At 38.4% G+C, this 17,695-nt stretch overlaps 1 protein-coding gene across 1 annotated transcript in view; it reads right to left on the bottom strand.

Moving 5' to 3' along the window:
- Nucleotides 1–8,419: 8,419 nt before the first annotated feature.
- The window catches only part of lhfpl4a (LHFPL tetraspan subfamily member 4a), a 50,349-nt gene continuing 41,073 nt past the window's right edge, over nucleotides 8,420–17,695 (bottom strand). The window contains exons 3-5 of the mRNA XM_053315090.1: nucleotides 16,842–16,858; nucleotides 11,210–11,242; nucleotides 8,420–8,473 (exon numbers count right to left, since the gene is read on the bottom strand). Of these exons, the coding sequence (XP_053171065.1) occupies nucleotides 8,420–8,473; nucleotides 11,210–11,242; nucleotides 16,842–16,858 (104 nt within the window). The remainder of the gene's footprint in view (nucleotides 8,474–11,209; nucleotides 11,243–16,841; nucleotides 16,859–17,695) is intronic.

Consider the following 17,695-nt stretch of genomic DNA (forward strand, 5'->3'; position numbering starts at 1 on the left):
TGAAAACAATGCTTTTTAAAAACTCCGGCCAGAGTGGAGATTTAGGAAAACTGTGTTTGCACGTTTGCATGTAAACAGAGAAAAACGGAGATTTGGGGAGCCGACGGCAGATTGTGCGACAGAAACTGCTCCTGGGTTAAATGCGACATTGTTTACAATCTATGGTGATCATAGATGCATGCAGAATAGCAGTTGCATTTATGCTGGTGCAATCCCTTTGTATCTGTTTGTACTATGTGGAGAAATGAAGTGACGTTGTTGTTGTTGCTATGCGGGATTCTGATTGGCTATTGTGGGTTTGAGCTGCTCTTGGCGGCATATATACACGGGTTACAGTTTTCTGAAAACGGACTGGTGTGCACGCAGTTTTTTATTGTAAACGGAGAGGGTGAAATGTCCGTTTATGAAAATAGCCGGGCACGTGTAAACGTAGTCTGAGGGTAAGAGAAACACAACACCCCAATAACAACCCAGTACAAATAAAACTGTCCCACAATACACAACTTTAGTAGACAAGACCACGAGCTCATCAAGAGAGAAAGAAAGTTCAGAAACCAAATGATATAAAACGGTAGGCAATGTAAGAGTGACACAGTTAAACCAAAAGAACAGGACAAAGAGTTCCTAAACCATGACACCATGACAGTTAACTAGCAGGGCTACACTGGGACATTCATTACACAAGACAAATCCACATAACTTTACTAGTTATTATCAGGACTGCTGTTGGCTAAAAAATAAGTAATTGAAAGTAGAAAATAATATGAATTTATAATATTTTTATGGCAGTCTTTTGACACAGACATGTTTGTCCCGTATGAGCCATGTGTAACACTTTCTAAAATAAGACATAATCTGCCTGATGAATAAATTATACTTTGATATTATCTCTCTCACACACAACAGCTGTGCTTCTGTTTCTTTCTTCAGTTCATGCTGCTGGAACTGAGAGTGTTGAATCACAGATGGAAGGAGCCAGGAGAATATATAAATCCCCCCTGAGACATGTATGAAGACATAAAGCATAAAATACTCTGATGGAACAATAATAAGTGTGTCTGATATGGTTATTCCACAAAAAAGTTTAATTAGCACACTAAAATCCTAAAAAAAGACACGACTCCATCACCCTCATTAAAAATCCATAATCTATGAATATGTATAATATAACAGCTGGACACAAGATGTCTCCTGCTTCACTGTAAAGTCCATTCTCAGTGGTTGTGCTCTGGAGGCTTCAAGTTTCACCATCACTTTGATGTAAGTTGAATATTGGACTATGATTGGCTTCCAAACTATTTGTGATGTCACCCATCCTGCTCATAGGCCCGCGCCTTAATGAGCACAGAGAAATGTTTCACTTCCAGCAGATGAATGTGAAACAACATCTGTACATCCATCATCCTGCACAGAGAAGCTCAAACATTTAACTGTACGAACAATAAGTGCAGAACCAAAAAACTAAATGAATACTGTTGTGTCAATTTTGAATTTCCCCTTAGGTGGATCAATAAAGTTACCCTACCCGATCTATCCTAAAGGCAGAAGCCAGTCCCAGTGCAGGTATAGTTAAATGGGATATCTCATCAAACAATACCTGCATTAGGATCTACAGTGTGCCAATATTTCAATTAACAGTGCAAAAACATCTGCTCCACTCTCCATGACCAAACCTTCTGTGACTTGACTTTTAAAACATGTCCTTTTATTTATTTGATCACTAAAGTCTGTGTAAAGTAAGAATAAATATGTGTTCTGAGTTTGACATACCACAGAAAAGTGTGTTGTTAACCACCCTGCCAAATTTGAATAATTAAAAAAATCGCCAAATATATGAAATTAGGCTTCAAAGTTGTGTAAAAATCAGCCTCTTTCTCTGTTCCCAAACAATGTGCCCATCGAGTTCGCTGAAGCCCCGCCCCCTACCAAGTGTCACCTGTCAATCAAAGTCACCACCTATGTCTGAGGGCTTTCTGCCGCTAGCTCGGCAGCTAACTTAGCTACTAGCTCAGCTGCTAACTCACCTACTAGCTCAGCGGCTGACTCTGTGGCTAACTCAACTAGCTGGCTAACTGTAGGCTGTAGTAGTGTGTGCTGATTTTCAGACCCGCCCACTAAATCCTGAACACAGAAATCTTGAAACACAGTTTGTGAAGCCTAGCTCCACAATTCAAATCTAAATGGTTGAAATTCTTTTTACACATTTACATACAGAAATACATTTATGACCTATTTAATGTGTTTAGAAGAAAATGTCTGAATTCACTTTACACAGATTTTAGGTTGTCTTTAAAATGTAAAATCACATTTTTAAAGCCTTTTCTGAGAGTATCAATTCATAACAGAAGCTATTCAACTAAAACAGAATCTAAACACCTCTATATATGGCAAATCCAGAGCCTTGTCACTGTTTCCCACCTTGACCTTTGACCTCCTCCATAATGGCTCTGTGTGGTCCCACCTGGTCCAGCAGCAAGGAGTGCAGCAGTTCTCTCTGTCACAGCTGTGAGGACGGACAGGCGGACGGACAGAGCGCTGAAGAAAAAAAGAGATAGAGTGGGAGTCAGAGAGGCACATCACTGAGGATCTCTGTTATTATCCCCCATCCAGCCGGCAGTCTGGACATGATGCTGCACAACAAAGAAAGCGTCAATCTCTTCTGACGCATCGTGAGGCCCGGTCGCTCTGTCATGGCTATAAATAGCAGCGGCAAGCATCAACTCAGAGGAGTGGAGAGAAGTGTGTGTGTGTGTGTGTGTGTGTGTGTGTGTGCGTGTGTGTGTGTGTGTGTGTGTGTGTGTGTGTGTGTGTGTGTCTGTATGTGTGTTTCCATGAGTTTGAGTTACATGTTATGTTTTCTAAAACAGCCTCTCATTCCTCTGAGGTTGTGTTGTAGGGAGGAAGCTCCATGATTGAAATGGATACTGTTTATCTATGTTGTGTTGCATATGGCAGATTACCGTAGCTCATCTCTGCTATATTTGTCGTTGTCATGGTTATACAGGCATATACACCTGCATACATATATTGCTGTGAACAGTTTGTAGCATCAGATGAGTCAGTCTGTTCAGGCTGTGGTCACATTAAGCTGTTGTTTTCTCTTCATTCTGTTCATGGGTCAATGATGGGTTTTTTTGTGTCCATGTGGTTTAGTCAAATTTAAAGGTGTTAAAATGTGAAAATAAACGTATGAATAACTTAGGTGTAAAAATGTGTGGACAGAGGAGCAGAATGAAGAGGAGAAAAACCCAGCCCTGGTTTTCTGGTGAAGTAGCTACAACACAATGCTCCTAAGGTAAAGTTGATCATGTAAGCAGACTAGCACCACACTGACAAATGCAGACAATGAGGACACTGAGAAAATGATTGCAAACAAAATCAATGTCAGATTTATTCTTATTTGCTCCTCGGATAAATACAAATGAAAAACAATGGTGTGTATCTTATCTAATAGGCTTCAAATATAACTTCTTTAGTATTATCCATCATAGCCAATGATATGTATTAGACAGAAACAGAAAGTTACCATAGAGTTACCATAGAGTTTTTAGTCTTAGTTGTGTGTGTGTCCTGGACACACACACACTTAGCTTGGCCAACACTGATAGTGCTGATCAGTAACAGTCCAGTGGTACCCTTTAACGCCTCGCCGCCTCACACACAGATGGGACCAGAGGAATATTCACAGATAAGAACACAAACCATTCCTCTCTCACACACACACACACACACACGCATGCACACAGATGACACATAATGTCCTTACAAATACAAAAATGCAAACCACACACTGCTACATTAACGTATGCCGTCATACACACACGCACGCGCACACACACACAAACATACACGCACACACACACACACACACACACACACACACACACAGAGTCTGGGTGAGTTGTCTCCCCTGAGGCTCCATGTTCCAGCAGTAATGTCTCCTGTAAAGACTGTGGGCAGAGCAGGAAGATGAGCTACGGGTCAGCTGCTTGCTATATGATGACATAACCAGGATACATGGAGGGGCAGGGAGGAGGGACAAGTGTCTGCAGAAAAAGATGCATTTCTGTTTTTAAATAGTGAATATGGAGAAGCTATGTGCCTAAAATCCACCAGAGCAGGGTTATTTGTCACACTATTCTAGATTCTTGAGATCTTTCTGTTAAATATGAAAAACATTTTGAATTTCAAAACCATCAGCAGCTATTCAAGTATAACATTGAAATATCTACTTGTCAGCCAGAGTGTATGTACAATCAGTGTATGATGGTTACATGTGTTGGTGTGTGGAGGTATTCTCCATACGCTGCTGTTGAGGAATGTTGATCCAGTTTGTTGTGTTACACTGTGATGGAAAGTAAATGAGTACACTTACTCAAGTAATGTACTTTACAATCATGATCAGGTACTTGCACTTTACTTGAGTATTTCCATTTTATGCTAAAAAAAATCTTCCTGTTTCCCCTGCCTTAGTTAATTGCCTCATGTGTTTCACCTGTCTTGTTTCACTCACCTGTGTCCTGTTTAGTTATTTCCTCATGTTTATATAGGTTTTGGCTTTCAGTTCAGTCTTTGTCCGAGTCTCTGTGTTTTGCACTGTGTTATTTTGCCTGTGTTCATTAAAATGTATTATCCAGACTCTGTCAGCCTGCAGTCTGCATTTGGGTCCACCTGCTCCGCAAACCATGACAATATTTTGGATGATTCTACTAATTAATATCTTTAAGTGTGATGTTTTGTATGCTATAGATTTAGGTTGGGGTTTAGTTTTCCTGCTAGAAACACATAAGCTGTATGACTGTTAATAATACAAATAGTAAAATATCTGTCAGCTTGGTAATCTTGCAAGCTGCATATTTTATGATGAAATATGCAATAACACAGAATAAAAAATAATTATTAATATTATAAATAGTAAATGAATCAAATTTTAACATGTTGAAGGATTACCTTTTCATTATATATTCCAAATTTGATCACTCTAGACTAATAGGCAGTATGTGGAACTACAGTCATACAGTCCTATTGATATTCTGTCACTGATGTTTGAATGAAAGAGACATATACATATATATAAGTATATAAACAAGTACATTAATTCAATCAGTTTAATCATGTTCTTGTTAAAACAACAACAATGCCAATGGTGATACAGAGGTGTATGACACTGGCTGCCATGCTGAACTCTTCCTGTGCACACTCCCATACAAAATAACATTACATCACCTGCAGAGCAATGAACATAACACCATGTCAGAGAGAAACAAAAAGAAAAATCACTGTAATAGAAAGCCAGGGCTCAAATATAAAACTACCGTTTCCATATCTGGTTTGGGAACATTGAGTAAGAGTGGAAGAGGAGAAATCATTAGTTTGTAGGCAGATGTACAGTTTAAAAAAAAAGAGAAGCAGTGTGAGAGTGGACAGGTTTTTGTGTTGATGCATCCTCAGTGAGCTCAGTCCTGACATATGATTCATTCAGAGGGACTAACTACTACTGATGGAGCTTAAATGTCATGCTGTGTACTAATGATTCTTCCACACCAGAAACAACCTGCTGAGTCAGCGGGAGCCACAAATCATTTAAAAAAAACAAAAAAACAACCAAACATATATAAAACATATTTCACCCAATTCCAGTCTAATTCTGCACTGTGTGGCTAATCAGTGCACAAGTAAACTTAACTCTATTTCAAAAAACGCTCTGCAATATTTAGTGAAATGAGCAGACTGACGGGTTTGATGATATACACGTGGCATGAATTAGAAACTAAAGAGCACATAAACTTAAACATTTGTCATAACTTTCTAAACTGATTGTGTATGAGGCACTGTGTCATTGTGAGTTTGACTTTTTTGTCCCATAGTTGAACTTTTTTTTTTTTTTTTTAAAGATTGTGCTCATTTGAGAGCAGAATGCTTCTTTGAGAGATTTCTGTACTGGAAACTTAAACACTAAGAAAATCTCAATTTGATGATGTGTCAGCTGGGTCACTCCATAGAAACACTAGGTGGCAGATTTCCAATTGAAACCTTCTTTGATCACACACTGAAACACTACTTCTTATCTTCTTTGTACCCTTTAATACATATTTTAACCAGACCATGTGGAATTCTGTACATGCACTCAATCAGATATTTATTTGCTCAAATCAGACATGGCAAAAACGCCAAATTCTACATTTATGAAGTTTATACATTTTCATCTTTTGTTGACATTGTCAGGAAGGTGATAATTCCACTTTCTGTTTATTATTGAGGTCATACTAAATGGTGATGGTGTACTGGGGTGCATTATATTGACTGGTGTGTTCCTAATATTTTGCATACACCACCATCACCTATGACCTCAATAATAAACATAAAGTAAGATTATCACCTTCCTGACAATGTTAACAAAACTTAATGAAAGTAGACTTTATAGCAGAGCTGTTGTATTGGATTGAATTAGATTGTACAGGTGAACCTAATGAAGAGGCGGGTGAGTGTAAGTCAACCTATAGTGTATAAGTGTGTTTTTAAATGATCATTTTTATGTCCAGTTGATAAGCTAAAAGCAGGATCATGGGTCAGAAAAGGTTGAGAGACCCTGGACTTAATACTTAGACACAGATTTGAAATAATGGAATTATTTCAAAAGAAGCTAATAGTGTGTTTGTGAATCATCCTGAGAAAAAAAAAACAGTCTGTGTATTTGCCTTAAGATGTCAAAGTGTCATTTGTGGAATCAAAAGCTACAGTAGTTGCTTCTATTAAGTGATAATTTGTACATGAACTCTGGATGTTTGTCCTGCATCATGTGTTCTCTTCATCAACTCATTTATCAAAAAATATTTCTTTTAAAAGAAGTGAATTCTAATAAAGAAACTGAGTGTGAAATCATGTGATAAATATAGTCGCAATATAACTTCTTTCTCAGTTTTGCTCTCTTCAGATTGAGCTTTGTGAGACACATCTGTGGACGAAGGAAAAGTATCAAAATGTTTCCATCTTTTTTTTTTTTGTCACTTGCTGAACTAAAACTGATTTAAATTGCACCCCATACATACACTATAATGTAACCTAGGAGAGGGCTGGACTGGGGTTTGGTTGGGCACAAATTGAGACCTAAATCTTCTTCCATTTGATTATCACACTACCATGAAGCTACTGTTTGTGTTATTGGACTCATATCCAGATGGGTTTTTTCAAAGCACGATCTGAATCTGAAAGTACATTTAAAACTGTAGTTGGAGGGCAAATGAAAACATTATTAATCACTCTCTCTTGATTCGTTTTCAGCTTTCAATCTCGCCTTCCAGCAGTCATCTGTCTCCATAGCGACGGTCCTGTGTGGGATCAGAGGAGGGTTGACTGTTGTACTGATGAAAGTCTGTGCTGGGTCTGTCCTCTCCACATGAAGGCTCAGCTCTGTGTTCTTCAGCTGGTGGGTCTGGATAGTGCAGCAGACTGCCTGATGGAACTGAGCAGAGTCTGAGATAGATGCAGCATGCAGAGCCTTTCCTGGTGGCGGGGCGACCGTACAAACTAAAACCCAGCGGACTAGAGCAGAAGTGAACGCGGCCGGAGTGAGAGGAGGAAACAGAGAGAAAAAACAGGATGTAGTGAACAGCTGAGGACAGGAAGTGTAGTCTGGACTGAAGGATGTCAACTGGACAGAATTTACACACAGGGTTAAAAGACAAATGGAATCCACACTGTTTCTCATAATAGGACAATGAAACAGGACTTAACTCCACAGCTTACAGGAATGTTTCATGTATGGGGGCAAAAAAAAAAATGCTGAAAATATGTCTTCTTTTTTTTTTACCCTGTTTCCACAGAAACATCTCATTTACGTACTTTTTATTTTTTTATTCTAGTTCCTGGGATCAGACCTTGTCATATACAAAGAGAAGTTGAAAAGTGGCCTGAAAAAGACTTGAAAATTCCACTGTAGCTGTACAAAATCTTTGAATCTTTTTAAAATTATAATTTATGTTCGTATTATCTCAGAAGTAGCACCTGTGTGCTTTTACATACGCACTTTATAATCATACTTTTTAAAGCTGGAAAATTCTTTTTTTCCACTCAATAAAAACATGTAGAATTTCATAGAACACTCCTGCAAGCATTATTTTCCATCATCATCATCAATAACTTGATAATCTTTGTCATAACAACGTTATGGGTCATGGATGGTTTTATCCCAGAGTTTGATAAAGCTGATCATCAGACTTCTTCTCAGGATGGATTTCTCTTCCCTTTGTTTAGTGATTCCATTCAGTCCTATCTTACAAACTGCTGGGCTTTAGCCTCCAAGCCCATATCAAGGGTTTAACCTGAAGAGCTTAGAAGAGGAGGAGGAGGAGGAGGAGGAGGAGGAGGAGGATGAAGGTAAGGTAGGAGCTGGAAATGCTGGAAAAGGGAAATTTGGTTCTCAGTGGAACCGCTGGACGGCAAATCTTGGATCCTTGGTGTCCCGGATTTCAATCTAGAAGAGAGACACAGAGAAGAGGGACAGTGTCAGGATGACTTCTTCTAACTATAAACAGGAAATAAACAGATGTGCTACAGAGGTGAGAGAGGAAAAACCCAGAAACGTGACAGGTGAGAGGAGACAGGAGAGGGGATGACAAAGAAGACTCATTCATGCCTGTATACTTTACACTGACACACACTCAGTGCTGTTTTATGACTCCGTGAAAGCAAACTACATGTCCATCAACTACTATATCAATGATCTATCTACAGTGATGACATGTACTTACACTGAGGTTCACATACTGCTTTTCTGTATTGTCAACAACACTTTCTATCCATCTGGTTTCCAGGACTGATAGACACCTCACAGTCACTAAACAGTATGTCATAAAAGACACAAGGACTTCAACCTCCTTCATGTTTACAGCACAGAGAGAAGAGACCTGGAAGAGACATCAGCTGATGCATGTTTTTAAGTGTCACAAAATGACGTGTCTAACAGAATTTGATCCATTTGGTTTGATCACATTTTGAAAGTGTAGAAAAGCTGCATGACTTTATCATTTTATCTCCATTAAAAAAACTAAACTAAACCAGAAGTTAGCCATTTCAGCTGGCAAAATTCTCTACTGAGCATGCTCAGTAGAGGCACAATTGGCTGTCCTCAGTATGATTTCATGTAGGTCATTTCTTTAGTGGCTCTTTCAGCTTCATGCTCCATTGAGTAACTTTACATAGGAATGAACAGAGCCCCACCTCCAACACAGTATCTATTTCACTTGCTGTTGAGTCATTACTACAGTAACATGATTACTATTTTAAGGAGTAATATGCAACTTGCCCAGCACTGGTGACACATACTTAAAAAACCTGATATCCAAATTAATTCCAAGGGTCTAATGATTGAAAACAGTCCATATATTAAAATGTAGTTAGGTTAACATGAAATCTTTTTTTCCTCCAGTTTTTTTTTTGCCATTGCTTTATTTTGAAAGTACTTGGCATAAAGGCCAATAGGAAACAGGGAGAGGGGAATGAACTGCAGCAAAGGTCTCTTGCTGGAATTGAACCAGTGATGCTATTATGTGTCATGTGTGGTAACCACTTGACTACCAGACGCTCCAGGATTAATATTAATTCTTTAGTATATAGGGTTCTGCTATGTCATACAAACTGCTGTTTAACTTCAACCAGCCATGTTATTACATCATCATTCATCATCTCTTGTGGGACACTTCACCTCCCTCCTCTGTCTGCTGCTCTGCTTCCATTCGGCAGAGGTGAGACGGTGTGAGGACTCTGACATGAGTCAGTACGAGCCGGAGAGATGTGGAAAATGAAAAAGGAGCAAAAACAAACACAAAGAAACTAATACTAATGCAACGAGCTGGAAAGGTCACAACTTAATACAGTTTCTCCCACATTTTTCACACCTTTAAAACACTTCTCTCTGTTTTTCTGTTAAATATTCCTTCTTCTCCTTCCTGGTGAAATTTGAAGTTAATCCTAAATATATGAAGAATTGAATGAAAGATGAGTAGATAAATAACTACTTGTCCCTCTGACACATATAGAGATAAACCAGGTCACAATAAGCTAGATTTAACTCAGTAGTTCCATTAAGTAAGCAGCAATCTCCATCATTACCCCAGTCAAGAGCTGCCTCAGGATGAATCTCCTGTTTGTGACTAGGGGCTGGGTGGTGGGGGTGGGTGTAGTGTGTGTGTAGTGTGTAGTGTTTGTGTGGTGTGTGTGGGTGTTTATGATAACGGCCTTTGGAGCCTAGCGGATATTAATAGCTGTAGCACTTTCTGATGATTCATCCTCCACACAAGCCAATTTAATGAAAATCAGATTACGGCTCAAGTGAATCAGTGAGGATGAGGATGAGGGGAGATGAGGAAGGGGGAGAGGGTGGGTGGGGGGGTTGGTGGAACGGTGGAGGTGTAGAGGTTGGGGATTACTGTGTTATTAATCTGTTTAGGATGACCCATCAGATAGTAAACGCTGCACCAATCACTAACAGATTCACTAAGGGACTTTGAAAATCATCAATTATTAACATTCCTTTCTGCTTATAGGATGTCACATCATCTCTGAAACCAGGGAAGACATAGAAGAAATCAAAGCTGAAATTGACCACTTACTCCTTTTATATGCTGAGGGTTTAGTACCCAGATTTGAGTGAAGCAACCCTTTAATAAGAAAGTTTCCAGCACTAAACACTCAGCTTAATACTTTCCATTTTTATCCATGAGGCAGATGTAAGAGATGTACAGCAAACACATCCAGCAGCAGAGAACATGCACTGTGCTCTGCTGTAGAGAGATGGAGGAGAAACACGAGCTACAGTCCAGATGTTGATATCCAATAGATACTTTTACAGTTTTTAGTTAGTTTAAGTTATAAGAACCTAAAGATCTAAAGATTCACTAAGATCCTCACTTCATTTGACAATTATTAACTATAAATGTAAAACACACAGTCAGAATAAATGTTGCATCATTTCCCTCATTCAGGATACTGACTGAAAACACATTCATTCATTCACACACAAACCATTCATTTTCTATTACAGGACAGCGAGTTCAACACAAACACAACATGAGGAGAGATAAGGGGGTTTACAGTATATTGTCCTGTATAAGACAGAGGAGGGTCAGTGTGTGCATGCAGGGGCCACATGCTGCACAGCTGGATCTACACGTCATATATAAACTAAAAGGGAGAAACTGATTGGTCTTACTCCGTCCATTCGTAGAGACGAGCCAAGATGGAGCTAAAGAGAGGAAGCAATTTCAAAATAAATTCATCATCATTTCCTTTTTTATAGCTTTTAAAAAACATTTAACTAAGCAGATTTTATTGATACATTCTGCTCATCTGTCCGATTCTCTTATTGATTCCTGATCAGTTTTCTGTGTGGAAAATATAGTAGGGCCTACACAGGTTTTCAACATTAACACAACAGTTTTATTATCTTTGAGTGTGAGTAACGCTTTATATTTGTAGCAGAATGTTTCCTGCATGTCTACACAGTGTTATATTATCACAGCTCAGTGTCAGTAGATATTGTAAGGTTAGTATTGGACTACAAGAGAGTTGCAAGCCTTCACAGGTAGAGGTGTGGTTACAGTACTTGTGCATGGTTGGTGTGACCTGTGTGTGGTGGTGCTGGGGCCCAATGTGATCCCAAAATCCCCGGCAGCGCCCCTGTGTGCATATTAGACAGCAGTGCAAAGTGTCACATACATGTCTTTCCTGGAATTTAAGCAAATAAAGCTTTATACATGAAGTCTATGTGAAGATATGATGTGTAGGTTATTGTGTGTATGGGAATGTTTTCCATCTAATGTCCTGGTCTCTAACTCTGCTATTGGAGGGCTACTGTGGCGGCTGTGGCTCAGGAGGTAGAGCGGTCGTCCACCAATTGGAAGATTGGTGGTTCGATTCCCGGCTCCTCCAGTCCACATGTCGATGTGTCCTTGGGCAAGACACTTAACCCCAAATTGCTCCCGTTGCTGTGCCAACGGTGTATGAATGTGTATGAATGGTTAGATTCCCCCTGATGTGCAGGTTGGCACCCTGCGTGGTAGCCCCTGCCATCAGTGTATGAATGTGTGTGAAAGGGTGAATGACATGTATAATGAAAAGCGCTTTGAGTGGTCGCACAGACTAGAAAGGCGCTATATAAGTACAGTCCATTCCATTCCATACTGCCCTGCATGTTTTAGGTATCTCCTCACTCTAAAACACCTGATTCCAATAATGAACTCAATAGCAAGCCCTTGACAAGCTTCAGCTGCTTGATAACGAGTTAATAATTAGAATCAGGTGTGCTTTAGTGAGGAGATACCTAAAACATGCAGGGCAGTAGCTCTCCAAGAGCAGAGTTGAAGACCACTGATCTAAAGGATGACCCATTCATTTCCTAAGAAGAGACATAGACTTCCTTTGTGGAGGCACAATCGATACAAACACTCTTTTGTTCCTGTATCAATCAAGCTTCTTAACAGCCAGAAATGAATGCATGTGATGGTTTTGCGTATGGAAATGACATTGTGTATTCATGACTCCAGATAGGATAGGATTTTTTTTACCTGTACGTTTGTATTGCATGTTCTTTTGTTTTTTTATTGTATGTTATTTATGCAACGTTTGTCCCTGTCTCCAAGATAAATTTCTCCCTAGGGAGACCAATAAAGTATCCTAATCCTATGATGTAATTTTTGACCAGGAACACTACAGATGTAACAATGTTTATTAAACCACTCCATATTAAATGAAAGTGGTGATCAGTAATTGTATAGCTATGTTCACACACTAAACTATTCAGTGCAGTGTTTTCAGGGTTTCCTCTTCCAATAATCATCAGAACAGTAAAATGCTAAACTGTTCCAAAAATACCAGACATTACATGAAATAAATGAATATAATATTGAAGTAGCAACACATACACACAGTAAGAGTAGTTAAGGCACATTTAGAGAAACATCCTCCCCTCGTCTTGTAGTACACTAAGAGGAGGAGATACTTTTCCTCGTGCTGGTGCTTTTAACAATTTATCTTTCATGCACCAAAACACCCAGCTGCTCACGCCACATTTGTGTTTGTGGGATTTTTTTTTTTGCAGATCAGCTTGGCTTGTAATTAGGCTGTTTTTTCCTGTGTCCTCTCTTTCTTTGAAGCACACACACACACACACACACACACACACACACACACACAAAGAGAGAGAGAGAAGCTGCAGGGCCTGGTGCACGCAGCAGACACACTCCTCAGTGAAAGGCCTTCTTCAACTTGACGTCTCGGCTCCTCCCGCTCCTTTGGGAAAGCATTGTGCCCCAGGATGTTTCCTGCAACGTGGTCCCACCTTTTTATTTTCCCACTGCTTCCCTCTCTTCTTCTACCCCCTCTGCCTTTCCCTCAAGAGAATATATCACTTTACCAAAGCCTCTAATGTGCCCAAACATCGTCTGTCTAACGAGGACGAGCGCAAGATATCTGACCTGACACCAGGTAGAGTCAGCCGAGGGGAACTGCTCTCACTTGTAAAGACTCAATGGATTACTGTGATGTTCTCTATGACATTTGGCAGCCACACGCAGGTTTACTCTTGTTACTTCAGTTACATGTGATGGGACTGAGATTGTAGTTAAATCTAGAATAGAATAGAATAGAATAGAATAGAATAGAATAGTTTATTTTCATTGTACAGGTACATGGGTCAGTGATAAATAAGGTTTGGCAAAATGAGCAATTCAAAAATATATTCAAAAATAGTTTTAAAAGCAGCATCGGGTTTGTTAAAATGTACATTTAGTATTTTTGTTGGTTTTTATATCATTTGAAATTACCATTTGTACCATTTTTTTTAACCAAAAGTAAGACTGAATGCTCCTGAAAATGTCAATTGGTGTAACCACAAAAGAATGATAAATATTAAATATTTAATCTACCTACAGTGTATTTAAGTGGACTTTTTACTTCATTACTTCATTTAAAACATCAAATGAAAGGCAATTTTGTTTAAGTATCCCTTCATTTCATATCCTAAAAATAACCATATTTTCTAAATAAGTTTTGACAAATGATGTAAAATGTGTTACAAAACATAGTGCTGCATTGCAAAAGTGGTCTATATTAAATCCACATTTTAGTTCACATTTATTTTCCTATATATAATCAGATTTTTATGAAAAAAATATTGGTTACACCAATTGGACACTGGGTTGCATCACATAACTGATCCTTACGACAACATTTCTGCTGCACTGCTTGAGTGGAGCTCAAATGAAAAGAGTCACATTTAAGTAAATCACACACACACACAGCACTTAGTACCTGTGTACAGAGCCGGATGCTGGTTGTACTGCACTTGTATAGCAGTGGATGGATTGTACATGTATAATAAAAAGTAGTGCAGTGTTTATTATGGTGATGGCTTTGGATAGAAGCTATTAATGAGTCTCTTGGCGTGTGCTTTGTCTAGAGCCTTCCTGGTGGCAGAGGGTCAGGAGGTCTTTTGATCTGTGCAAGAACTTTGAGATTGGGTGTTTAAAAACATGTACATTCACAATCTGACATACTCATATTCTCCTTCCATAAATTTCATAAATACACGTTATATTGATAGTGGGTGGTCCCATTAATGATGACATAATGTCAGCACACATCCAGACCATTTCCACCTAAAGGCTGAGAATGCTGGTGATCAGACTTTTTTAAAAATGGCAAAATTGGCATATGAAAGGTGGAAATCTTGAGAAAAGGTCCACACTTATTTGAGTGGAGGGCCTCAAGTCATTTCTAAATATTATGTGGTGATACTTATTTACATAAAACATATATGTGAATAGATTCTGTAATTCTAAGTTGAGCTTTTTATGATGTTTTCTTTGTACATTTGGAATGCAAAAATACTGCAAAGTCAAAAGAAATCAGTGTGTTTTCCATCAAAATAACAGGTGACACTTCAGGCTATAAAACACATGATTCATTCATGCGTAACTAATGCATGACTCATGATCGTTTAATGCATGAATGAGGACATGAGAGACTTTATTTTTATATGTGTTTTCATGGTTTAAAAAAAGAAGTGGAGTGTAGCATGGAAGAGAAGTGAGATCAAAATGATCCAGCAGGTGACAGTTAACACATTAGTGGAGAATGAACAGACATGATTAAAGGGAAAGACCACACATTTTTACAGCTAATCATTATTTTATGCGGCACTCTCATATTATATGCTCTATTTTAGTCTAGTCTTTTGTTTTCTATCGTTCTTCACATGTCTCTGTACTTTGTTTTCTTTTAATATATATATTTTTTTTTAATTGTATATTTGAATGTTTCCTATTTTTACTGTTTAATCATCCCCTGATATTTAGCTTTTATGTAAAGCACACTGAGTTGCCTCTGTTGGCCCTGCTGTTTGGCTTTAAAAGATAAATAAAAAAGTAAACTGTCCATTGTGAGTGTGATGATGTCATAGGACTACAATGCTGAATCAGCTGAGTGGATGCATCAACAGTAATGAAGAGAGAGAAAAACTGGATAATAATGTTAATTGTGACTCATATAGTTTGTATGAAGTACTATACACATGCAGATGTTTGTATCATACTGCCACTGTGATTAAAACAGCTTCTATGAAAACAGGTGCTGCTTTCACTGACTGATTCTGTGTATGGGTATTTTCTGTGTAACCGGATAATCACATAAACTGATAGTGACGAGGCCATTTCTAAATAGTGAGCCACATGAATTCATATTACATCCTGTATTAAATCATTGAGTCATGCATTACTTTTGTGTGTGTTTTTGTGCTCTCATTAAAAACGGTTACAGAGTAAAAAAGCAGCTCATTGCTGGTTCATGCTGAAAGTGGCATTTATGTTATATTCATGAACAACTTTGTCTCCTCTGTCTGCACACATCATGTAGAGCTTTTGTCTCCTAGTTTTTAAAAATGATACAATATACTTAAATTACTGTATGTGTTTAAAACTGCAGGAGGGAAACAAGAGGGAGACGAAATAAAGCCAGGTCCCGTTACATCACCTTTAATAAAAGACAATTCATTCATTTTCTTAACAGCTCATCGTAGAGAGTGACGTAGCAGCTGGTGCCATACTCAGCTGACATTTGGCAATTTTAACCCTTTCACGCATATTGGTCACTGCAGTGGACCGCTATTCTGTTTTCTTATGTATAAAAGGATTTTGATGGCATAGTTACACTCATTTGGTGAAAGAAAAAATTAAGTTCAAATATTTTTTTTCATGCCTAAAGAGAAATGAAAAAAACTAGGAGAAACATCCTGACTGAGGTTATCATAATTCATACATGAAAGGGTTAAAACAAATGTATTATTATTTTTTATCCTCAGCAAGGTGTGAATATTTTTTATTTTTTATATATACGTATATATATTATATATTTAAATTTATCACCTTTCGATTGAGTTATTTTTTTTAAAGTAGGTAGAAACTTAAGGCATTGTTCCTCTCAGGCTTCATATGAAGTCCTCTGCTTCTTAGCTGGAGGCGTTACACAGTGTGGAAGTAAGTGCTGCCTGAGAGACTGAGCTCAGGGACACACAGTCCCAGTGCTCCTCTAATGTGTTTTGCACGTAACACATGCATTATACAGAACTGTGTATGTGTGGTTACAGTGTTAATGTGTTCTGATACATGTTAACATGTTTTATTCTAACATGCCAGTGTGTACTGTATATGCTGTTTATTAATGGATAGGTTTTTAAGGTCTTATGAGGTGAGTCTCATCAGTTAAATGGATTATTATTCATCACATAGATCACTCACCACCACAAGAACACACACTCCAGCCACACAAACAATAAGAATGTAACTTACCCTAGACACTGCAAAATCTGTGGAACACACAAAAAGAAGAGAATTAATCGTATTCTTGTATTTACACAAATTCCAATATTAACTCATCAATCATCAAGCTATTTTTATATATAGCGAGAAATCATAACAAAAGTTATCTCAAGGCACTTTTCACATACAGCAGGTCAGGACTGTACCCTTTGATTTAATAAACATTCATTGTCATCAATACAATACAAACATATAATGCATATATACAGCAGTCTGTCTGTCTTTCTTTCTTTCTAATACCAACACTCACTGTTATCAATACAAAGCTTACAAGGCACATATACATTCATCTTTGTTTCTTTGCATCTTTTTTTGTGCACTTCGTTCTTTCTGTTTGTCTTTCTTTCTCAGAGCTGGCTGTCCTTTACTGACAACTCCCTCTCACTTTGGTGTTGGTTGTACCTGTGAAGGTGGACAGCTTACATCGTGATTGTTCTTCTTCTCAGCATGACTTCACCTCACCTGAGTAGAGGTCTAATCAGATTAATTGGAAACACCTGCGTGTGTGTGTGTGTGTGTGTGTGTGTGTGTGTGTGTGTGTGTGTGTGTGCGTGTGTGTGTGTGTGTGTGTGTGTGCGCAGAGACTTTAAATAGAGACACCTTGATTTCCTCAGAGCAAGTGTGAACTCAGTCATGTTCATGAACCAAATCAGATTTTTTTGTGAGTCAGATCTGGACAAAGTGAACAAACCAAATCTTTTTTTTCCATATCAGATCAAGGCTATTTGCATATGTAGAATCCATGTGTTGTTGTTTTTTTTAACGTGTCACTTCTCTGCACACATCCGTCGCCTGTCATCACCATTCAGCATCAGCTCCTCACT

Source organism: Scomber japonicus, chromosome 3 (genome assembly GCF_027409825.1).
Source record: "Scomber japonicus isolate fScoJap1 chromosome 3, fScoJap1.pri, whole genome shotgun sequence".
NCBI lineage: Eukaryota > Metazoa > Chordata > Actinopteri > Scombriformes > Scombridae > Scomber > Scomber japonicus.